This window comes from Pseudorca crassidens, chromosome 2, assembly GCF_039906515.1.
Source record: "Pseudorca crassidens isolate mPseCra1 chromosome 2, mPseCra1.hap1, whole genome shotgun sequence".
Lineage (NCBI taxonomy): Eukaryota > Metazoa > Chordata > Mammalia > Artiodactyla > Delphinidae > Pseudorca > Pseudorca crassidens.
Window position 1 is genome coordinate 95,363,657 of NC_090297.1, and position 11,040 is coordinate 95,374,696.

The following is an 11,040-nucleotide window of genomic DNA, read 5'->3' on the forward strand; positions in this document are numbered from 1 at the left end:
CTAGATATTGGGGATACTTTTTAAAGGATCCTACATTTTAGCGGGAGAGACATTGAGTAAGAGTGTGTGTGTACAGATACATAGATAGGTAGTATATGTCAGGTACTGACACTTGCTATAAAGACAATTAAAGCAAGATAAAGAGGTAATGGGTAACCAGGGGTGGTGGTGGTGGTGGTTGATGGAGTGTCTGTTTTAGACGTGGTGGTTAGGCAAGACCTTTCTGGGTTGACACTTGAACACAGACCTGAATGAGGTAAAGCAGTCAGCCATGTGCATATTTACCGGAAGAGCGTTCCATGCAGAGACAGCAAGTCCCCTCTTGGATATAGAAGCTTAGCAGGTTCAAGGAATGGCAAGGTGGCCAGTGTAGTGTGACTGGTGTAGAGTGAGTAAAGGGTAGAGGAAAGTGCTACAGGATGAGGATGGAGAAGTGATCAGTGCCTAGATCATATAGGCTCTTGTAGGCCATGATGAGGTCTTGTGTTCCAGATGTGATAGGAAGACATTGGATGGTTCTAGGAGATCATCCTGACCATCATTGAAAGAATGTAGTGGCAAAGGGTGTTTGTTAGTAGGAAAACCAGCTAGGAAACTAATGTGGTAATAAGGCAAAAAATATTGGTGACTTGGACTAGCATAGTGGGAGCAGTGATGATAAGTGGTCAGAATAGGGATGTAACTTGAAATTATGGTTGGTTGGCAAGACCTGTTAATAAACTGGATGGAGGGTATGAGAAAGAGAATCAAGGATGATTCCTACCTTCTTGGCTTGAATAACTGAGTAAACGGATGGTACCATTTACTGAAATGGAGAAGACCAGAGGAGAGACAGGTATGGGGAGAAAAGCAAGAGTTTTACTTTAGATATGTAAATGTGGGAAACCTAATTAGACATTCAAGTGGAATAGGCACTATTAAAATAAAAACCTGGAGCCCCAGAGAGAAGTAACTCTAGGAGTCATCAGCATATAGCTGGTATTAAAGCCCTGGGAAAGAGATTACATAAAGAATAGATAAGGAAATAGGAAGACTAAGCCCTGGGCACTGGAAAACCACTAATTGGATAAAGGAAGATGAACCACTGAAGCAGGAAATCAGCCAGAGATTTGGAAGAAAACTTGGAGAGTGTGGTAGAAGCCAAGTGAAGAAAGTGTTTAAGGAATGTTCATCTGTGTCAGATGCTGCTAAGAAGCTAAGTAAGATGATGGCTGAGCCTACTAGATATGGCAACACTTATAATTGTGAAAGATACTGTTTTAGTGGCATGAGGGGGCAAAGGACTGAGTGGGTTGAGAAAATGGGAAATGTAAAAGGGGAGATAGTACACAGAAAAAAAGGAAGGCAAAGAAATGCATCATAAGTTGGAGAGGGTTATAGGATATAGGTGGGTTTTTCCTTATTTTGAGAGTTAATATACAGCATGTCTGCTGATGGAATGATCACGTAGAGAGGGGAACCAGTGATGCAGAAGAGTATGGATAAAGAACAGTTTTTGCATAGGTGAGAAGGAAAACAGTATATGTGTACAGACTTGGAGGTAGAAGCAAGTAGGAATTATCTCTGGTTGCTTTTATTTTCTTAGCAAAGTAAGAAGTAGAGCTATTTAAGGCAGAAGACCTAAACAGACATTTCTCCAAAGAAGACATACAGAGGCCAAGAGGCACAAGAAAAGATACTCAACATGGCTAATTATTAGAGAAATGCAAATCAAAGCTACAGTGAGGTATTGCCTCACACAGGTCAGAATCCCATCATCAAAGAAAGTGTCTACAAATAATAACTAGAGAGGGTGTGGAGAAAAGGGAACCCTCCTATGCTGTTGGTAGGAATGTAAATTGGTAAAGCCACTATGGAGAACAGTATGGAGGTTCCTTAAAAAACTAAAAATTGGACTTCCCTGGTGGCACAGTCGTTAAGAATCTGCCTGTCAATGCAGGGGACACAGGTTCGATCCCTGGTCCGGGAAGACCCCACATGCCGCACAGCAACTAAGCCCGTGTGCCACAACTACCAAGCCTGTGCTCTAGAGCCCATGAGCCACAACTACTGAGCCCACGCGCCAAAGCTACTGAAGCCCACGTGCTGCAACTAGTAGCACAGCTACTAGAGCCTGCGTGCTGCAACTACTGAAGCCTGTGCACCTAGAACCCATGGTCCTCAACAAGAGAAGCCACCACAATGAGAAGCCCACATACCACAACGAAGAGTTAGCCCCCGCTTGCCACAACTAGAGAAAGCCCGATGCAGCAACGAAGACCTGGCACAGCCAAAAAAAAAGACAATCCAATTCAAAAATGGGCAAAGAGGCACAACACTGTAAACCAATTATACTTCAATTAAAACAAACAAAAAATCTAAAAACAGAGTTACCCTATTATCCTGCAATTCCACTCCTGGGCATATATCTGGAGAAAACTCTTATTTGAAAAGATACATGCACCCCTACGTTCATAGCAGCACCATTTACAACAGCCAAGACATGGAAACAACCTAAATGTCCATTGACAGATGAATGGATAAAGAAGATGTGGTACATAAATACAATGGAATACCTACTCAGCCATAAAAAAGAATGAAATAATGCCATTTGAAGCAACATGGATGGACCTAGAGATTATCATACTAAGTGAAGTAAGTCAGAGAAAGACAAATACCATATGATATCACTTATATGTGGAATCTAAAACGTGATACAAATGAACTTATCTATGAAACAGAAACAGACTCACAGACATAGAGAACAAACTTATGGTTACCAAGGAGGGGGGAAGGGGACAGGGGGAGGGATAAATTAGGAATTTGGAAATAACATATACACACTACTATATATAAAATAGATAACCAACAAGGTTCTACTGTATAGCACAGTGAACTGTATTCAATATATTGTAATAAACCATAATGGAAAAAATATGAAAAAGAAAATATGTATAACTGAATCACTCTGCTGTACACCAGAAACTAACACAACATTGTAAATTAACTATACTTAATTAAAAAAAAAAAAAAAAGAAATAGAGGGACTTGCTTGGTGGTCCAGTGGTTAAGAATCTGCCTTCCAATGCAGGGGATGCAGGTTCGATCCCTGGTTGGGGAACAAAGACCCCACGTGCCAAGGGGCAACTAAGCCCACATGCCAGAACTAGAGAGCCCATGTGCAACTACAGCACCCACGTGCTGCCACAACTAGAGAGAAGCCTGCACACTGCAACAAAAGATCCTGCGTGCTGCAACTAAGACCTGATGCAGCCAAAAGAATAAACTGAATGAATGAATGAATGAAAAATAGAGCCATTTAGCAGAGACTGAGGTTGGAGCATGGTAATTATGAAAACAAAAGGAAGTGGAGTATAGTTGACTTGGAGAAACTAAAAGCATGCTGACCAGGGAAAACAGGGTTGCTGAGCTGTGCTGAGGTTCACAGTCATGGAACTAAGGCTGGTCAGTGTAGTTGTATATTTTCTCCAGTCATAACCAGCTGCTTAAGGAGGCAGAGAGATAGATTTAATCAAGCTTTGTATTGCCAGGAGAATAGGATAGAGAGGGAGAGCAATGTCAGGAAGTGCTTTTAGTAACAGATTTTGGAACCTGGACTGTGTCTAAGAAGGAACGTAAGGAAAGGTGTGAAAGTGAAAAGTGGCAGTGGTCTCAGTGGATTCAAGAAATGCTGAAGTTACTTACCTAATAACACACCATCAACATCTATAAAGCAAAAATTGACAGAACTGAAGGGAGAAATGGAGTTTTTACAATAATAGTTAAAGACTTCAATCCCCACTCTCATTACTGGGTAGGACAACCAAGCAGAAGATAAGAAAAAACAGAGGACAACAACACGATAAACCAACTACATCTAACAGATTAGAATAATACACAACAGAACAGAATACACATTCTTACATGTATATGGGACACTCTCCAGGACAGACCATATGTTACGCCACAAATTAAGTCTCAACAGATATCTTAAGATACTATACAAAGTATCTTCTCCAACCAAAATAGGATGAAGTTAGAAGCAACAAAAGGAAAAATTGCAAAATTCACAAATTTGTAGAAGTTAAACCAGTGGGTCAAAGAAGAAATTAAAAGGGAAATTAGAAAATACCTAGGGACTTCCCTAGTGATCCAGTGGGTAAAACTCCACACTCCCAATGCAGGGGGCCTGGGTTTGATCTCTGATTAGGGAACTAGATCCCCCCCATGCATGCCACAACTAAAGAAGCCCACGTGCCACAACTAAGTGTCCACGTGATGCAACTAAGAAGTCCACATGCCACAACTAAGAGCCCACCAGCACACAACCAAGTGTCCACATGATACAACTAAAGATCCCACGTGCCACAAGGAAGATCCTGTGTGCCGCAACTAAGACACAGTGCAGCCTAAATAAATATTTTAAAAAAACACAAAAAACCTAGAGACTAATGAAAATGAAAACACAATTTACCAAAACTTATGGGATGCAGTGAAGGCGGTGCTCAGGAAAATTTATAGCTGTAAATGCTTACATTAAAAAAGAAAGATTGGGCTTCCCTGGTGGCGCAGTGGTCGAGAGTCCACCTGCCGATGCAGGGGACACGGGTTTGTGCCCCGGTCCAGGAAGATCCCACATGCTGTGGAGCGGCTGGGCCCGTGAGCCACGGCCGTTGAGCCTGCGCGTCCAGAGCCTGTGCTCCGCAGTGGGAGAGGCCACAACAGTGAGAGGCCCATGTACGGCAAAAAAAAAAAAAAAAAAAAGATCTCAGATCAACAGCCTAACTTTACAACTTAAGGAACTAGAAAAAGAACAATAAACTAAACTTAAAACTAGCAGAAGGAAGGAATAATAAAGATTAGAGCAGAGGCAGAGAGAACATGAAAAAATAGAGAAAAATCAACAAAATCAAAAGTTGGTTCTTTGAAAAGATTAACAAAATTGACAAACTTTTAGCTATATTAAGAAAAAGAGAAGGTTCAAATTACTAAAATTAGAAATGAAAGCAGGGACATTACTACTGATTCTACAGAAATAAAAAGAATTATAGGAGAATGCTATGAATGACTGTATGCCAACAAGCTGGATAATCTAGATGAAATGGGCAAATAACTAGAAACACAAAACCAAGACTGAACCATGAAGAAATAGAAAATAGATCCATAATTCATAAGGAGATTGTATTAGTAATTAAAAACCTCCTGACAAAAGAAAAGCCCTGGACTTGATGGCTTCATGGGTGAATTCTACCAAATATTTAAAGAACACCAATTCCAAAAATTGTAAAAAAGGGAACATTTACCATTCCTAAGTCATTCTATGAGGCAAATATTGCCCTGATACCAAAGCCAGTTAAGACTTTATAAGAAAACTACAGACCAATATCCTTTTTGAATACAGATGCAAAAATTAGCAACAAAATACTAGCAACCAGAAGCCAGTGGCATATTAAAAGGATTATATGCCATAACCTGATGGGATTTATTCCTGGAATGCAAAGATGGTTCAACATATGGAAATCAATCAATGTAATATACCACATTAATAGAATGAAGGAAAAAAACACAGTCATCTCAGTTGATGCAGAAAAGTCACTTGACAAAATTCAACACATCTTCATGATAAAAAAAAACTAAGAATAGTAGGAAACTACAATGACATAATAAAAATCATTTATGAACCACACACACAGCTATCATCATACTCAGTGGTAAAAGACTGAAAGCTTTTAAGATCAGGAACAAGACATGGATGCCCACTTTGCCACTTATATTCAACATAGTACTGGAAGTTCTAGCCAGTTAGGCAAGGAAAAGAAACAGAAGGCAGCCAAATTGGAAAAGAAGTAAAATGATCTGTTTGGAGATGACAGAGTCTTATATGTAGAAAATCCTAAAGATTTCACCAAAAAACTATTAGAACTAAGAAGGAAAGTTACAAGATCAACATCCAAAATCAGTTGCGTTTCTATACACTAATAATGAACAGTCCAAAAAGGAAATTAAGAAAACAATTCCACTTACAATAGCATCAAAGAGAATAAAATACTTAGGAATTAACCAAGAAGGTGAAAGACTTGTACAGTGAAAACTACAAAATATTTCTGAAAGAAATTAAATATGACGTAAGTCTCTCCCACTGGAAGACTTAAGATTGTTAAAAAGTCAACACTGTTTTGACACCTGACATAATCCCATCGCTCCTCATTTGTAGGGTAGTGTGACGGAATTGTCAGACCAGTATACTGGTCTGACAATTACTTAATAAAGTGAAAAAAAATTTTTTTACGTCAGTACCACCCAGAGTGTGATCTACATATTTAATGCAATCCCTATCAAAAACTTCCGTGATGCTTTTTTACAAAAATTTAAAAATCCATCCTAAAATTCATATGGAATCTCAAGGAAACCCAAATAGCCAAAACAATCTTGAACAAGAAGAACAAAGTTGGAGGACTCACACTTCCTGGTTTCAGAATTTATAACAAAGCTACAGTAATCAAAACAGTGTGATACCAGCATAATGAGACCCAATGGAATTGAATAGCCCAGAAATAAACACTCTTATATACTGTCAAACAGTTTTCAACAAGGGTGACAAGACCATTCAGTATGGAAGGAAGTCTTATCAACAGTTGATGCTGGGAAAACAGGATATCCACATACAAAAGAATTAAGTTGGACCTTTACCTAATACCATATACAAAAATTAACTCAAAGTGGATCAAAGACCTAAATATAAGCGCTAAAAAACTCTTAGAAGAAAACGTTAAGGGGAAAGCTTCATGACTTTGGATTTGGCTATGGTTTCTGGGTTACACCACCAAAGGCACAGGCAACAAAAGAAAAAAAAGACTTCATGAAAACTTAAAACTTTTATGGATCAAAGGACACCATCAACAAAGCAAAAAGGCAACCCACAGAAAATATGTGCAAATCATATAACATAAAGATTAATCTAGAATATAGAGAACTCCAAAAGCTCAACAACAAAAAACCTGATTCAAAAGTGGGCAAAGAACCCAAACAGATATTTCTCCAAAGAAGATATACAAATGGCCAGTAATTATAGGAAATGATGCTTGACGTCACAGATCATTAGAGAAATGTAGGATCAAAACCACAATGAGGGACTTCCCTGGTGTCACAGTGTATAAGACTCCATGCTCCCAATGCAGGGGGCCCGGTTCGATCCCTGGTCAGGGAACTAGATTCCCCATGCATGACGCAACTAAGAGTTCACATGCCACAACTAAGACCTGGTGCAACCGAAAAAAAAAAAACAAACCCCACAGTGAGATACCACCTCACGCCCATTAAGATGGCTATCAAAACAAGCCAAAAAATGCAGAAAATAGCAAATGCTGGTGTAGATATGGAGAAATTGGAACCCTTGTGTACTTCAGGTGGGAATATAAAATGGTGCAGCTGCTATGGAAAACGGTACGGCAGTTCCTCAAAAAGTTAAAAACAGAATTATCATACACAGTCCCACTTCTAGGTATGACTGAAAGCAGGGACATGAACAGATATTTGTACACCCATATTCATAGCAGCATTATTCACAACAGCCAAAAAGGTGGAAGCAACCCAAGTGTCCATCAGCAGATGAATGCATAAACAAAATGTAGTGTACATACACAGTAGAATATTTTCAGCCTTAAAAACATGCTGCAACATGGATGCTGAGAAACATGCAGTCACAAGAGGACAAATACTCTGATGCCACTCATGTGAGCTAGTTAGAGTGGTCCAATTAACAGTGACAAGGTAGAACGGTGGTTGCAGAGGCTGGAGAGAGGGGAGAATGGGGAGTTGTTGTTTAATAGGTTTAGAGTTTGTCTTGCAAGATGAAAAAAGTTCTGGAGATGGATGGTGGTGATGATTGCACAACAATATGAATGTACCTGATCCTGAACTGTACACTTAAAAATGGTTAAAATGGTAAATTTTGGGGCTTCCCTGGTGGCGCAGTGGTTGAGAGTCCGCCTGCCGATGCAGGGGACGTGGGTTCGTGCCCCAGTCCGGGAGGATCCCACATGCCGCGGAGCGGCTGGGCCCGTGAGCCATGGCCGCTGAGCCTGTGCGTCCAGAGCCTGTGCTCCGCAACGGGAGAGACCACAACAGTGAGAGGCCCGCATACCGCAAAAAAAAAAAAAAAAAAATGGTAAATTTTATATTTATTTTACCTCAGTTTTTTAAAAAATGATTTACTGGGGGGTAGTACTGGGGAGCTTGATCTAGAAAAATAGGAGTCCGTGGTCAACATGAGATATTTTAAAATCATGATTTCAAAGACGGTGCAGTTATTGAGAATGACTGTGTCTGGCCTCTGACCATGGGAGCTATTGGATAAGGCAGAGGGCAAGGATGAAACACCAGAGGAGGGGAGGTCTAGGAACTGAAGCGCCTGAGTGTTGGGTAAACTTAGAGGAAAGTGAAATGACCACGAATCGTGATGGGAGAGATGATGAAGAGTGAACCAGGTGTGTGTGGAGGGTGGGATGGCGCTGACTAGGAATCCGGGCAGCCACGGCACCCTCACTGGGCGGTGGGGTTAAACGCTCAGGCGTGTTAGTGCACAGCGCCTAGCAACACGGGGCACTCCGATGTCAGCCATCACATTCCTACTTGTATTCTTGAGTTACAATACCAGACACTGTCCTGTAGACTTTTAAGTGCTTTCATTTGATCAAAAACATTTCTAACGTACTTCTAAAATAAGAATCGTAAGTCAGAACTTGAAGGAAAAATTCACTCTGGGTTATTTATTTCCTTAACAGATTTTATTGCCTAAGACAAGGGTAGGCAAACTTTTTCTGTAAAGGGCCAAAGAAAATATTTTAGGCTTTTTGGGGCCCTATGGCCTTTGTTGCAACTGCTCAGCTCTGCCCTTGTAGCAGGCAAACAGCCGTACACAGTTCATAAACAAACAAGCGTGGTATTGAAACGAAAGTACTGTTTAAAAAAACAGTGGTCAGTGGGTTATAGTTTGCTGACCCTTGGCCGAAGACAGTATTTATAAGGTAGAGATGTAGGGTTTCTGTACCTCACATGATATTCCTAAGGATTTGGTACGTTGTATTTAGTGATGCCTATTACAGTAAGATTATAATCTTAGACATAGGTGACCTTGCATCTTAACTAATCTTACCAAAGCCATGAAGCTATGGCTTCATATTTGTTATACACAATACTTGTTATGCTCTGATTATATGTCATTTCAAATAAAAGATCTTACTAGGTTTCAGGTCTAAAGATTGAGTAAACTTCTAAGAGGCAGAAAATGTTTAAAGCTACATTTTCTTATTGTGAATGACAGACATAACATACCTTGGTGCTCTCCTTCCCTGCAGTATTTGTATTTTAATCTCTTTCTTGTAAATTTTTAGGGATCCAGATTAGATGATCAAAGATGTGCTCCACCACCTGCTGCCACAAAGGGACCAACAGTACCAGATGAGGACTTTTTTAGCCTTATTTTACGGTCTCAAGCAAAAAGAATGGATGAACAGAGAGTTCTTTTACAAAGAGATCAAAACAGAGACACTGAATTTGGACCGAAGGACCTTTTGCAGAATAATGCTCTGTTGGAACTTGAAAATTCAGGAAAAAAATAAGCAAACCACTAGTATACAATGAATATCTTTTTTAAAGCAACCTTATTTCCTTTCAGAACACTGCAGGAAAATTCAATCTATTACTTTTTTCCTTCAAAGGAGAAATTATAGCACTGTACTGAGCTTAAAATGTTTTTAGCCTGATGTAAATATTTAACCTTTGATAGCATAGTATTAATTAACATTCCTCTGGACACTCGTTTCAGGGTAGAGGTGGGATCTAGGGATCTGGGCCTTTGTTCTTTCTAAAAATCCTCCAGGTGATTTTTACGGTCAGTGAAAAGTCAACTTTTGTGATTACTGCTTGGGATTATGTTCTTCTGCAACTTGGTAGATTCCTTTACCTAGTATTTGTAAAGTAGGAAGTTAAATGACTCTAGCCTAGGATTTAATCCTCTTGCTGAGGTAGATTTTTTTTTTTTACTTTTAATTGACAGTGGCTCTTTTTTATACCGATATAGTGGGAAATTATGCTATTTCATAAAAATAATATACTTGACCAGTGTGTAAAAAATTATACAGTCTATTAAAAAATCTAGATTTTTTTCCACTAAGAAAATCTCTATTTTCAATATAATTTTAGGCCAAAACCATTATAAAAGAAACTCTTAAAAATAAACTTCTTTAGCATGTTTTGGCCTCTGTGTAATTTTTTAAATAATTTTTATATATTTACATATGTAAGTAAGTACAGATATGTATATATGTACATTGTGTGTGTGTGTCTGTGTGTGTGTGTGTGTGTGTGTATGTGTATGTATATAAAATGGTTTAAAATTGTATGTTCTGTTGCAAAATACTGTTGTAAAACTTTTTAGGACCTAATGTCAGAAAATCCAAAACCCTCATGTGACTCTGTCAAGAATGTAGGTCACAAAAATTAAGTACGAAAGACGTAGGTTAAGCCCTCAGTTGTCATTAAGCCTCTTCCCAGAAACTGAAGGTGGTTTTACAAGGGGACATAATGCAACATGACATAAGTTTAGCAAAAGCAAGTCAACAAGGATGGGACAGAGCTGGGCCTGGACTAAGGCTGAATTGCATAATACAAATGCCCACGCCTGGAACAAGTTGGCAACTCATTCACCTCTGGTTGCTTCTGATTCTACACAGCTGGGATGGGATCTAGGGATCTGGGCCTTTGTTCTTTCTAAAAATCCTCCAGGCGATTTTTACGGGCAGTGAAAAGCACTTCTACAAATAGCTAATGTTTTAAAAAATGAGAAGAAAGATAGTTACACAATCTGGACTCACATTAAGGGCTCAGAGGAAAAAAAAAAGATTACTCCTGGTTCTGAGATCAGACACAAATTTTGTCAAAAGTACTAACACCTGGATTATATTATGTTTTATGTATTATATAAAGGGTATAATGTCCTGGATTAGCATCCTTTTAAAACCTGCACTTAAATTCCATTGGGCTTTTTCTTACAAGCATATT

General features: G+C 39.2%; 1 protein-coding gene across 3 annotated transcripts in view; it reads left to right on the forward strand.

Moving 5' to 3' along the window:
• GPSM2 (G protein signaling modulator 2) overlaps positions 1–10,231 on the forward strand; it is a 63,354-nt gene extending 53,123 nt beyond the window's left edge. For all 3 annotated transcript variants that reach the window (XM_067727107.1, XM_067727108.1, XM_067727109.1), the window contains one exon: positions 9,372–10,231. In XM_067727107.1, coding sequence (XP_067583208.1) covers positions 9,372–9,599 — 228 coding nt within the window. In that variant the 3' untranslated portion in view covers positions 9,600–10,231. The remainder of the gene's footprint in view (positions 1–9,371) is intronic.
• Positions 10,232–11,040: the final 809 nt, after the last annotated feature.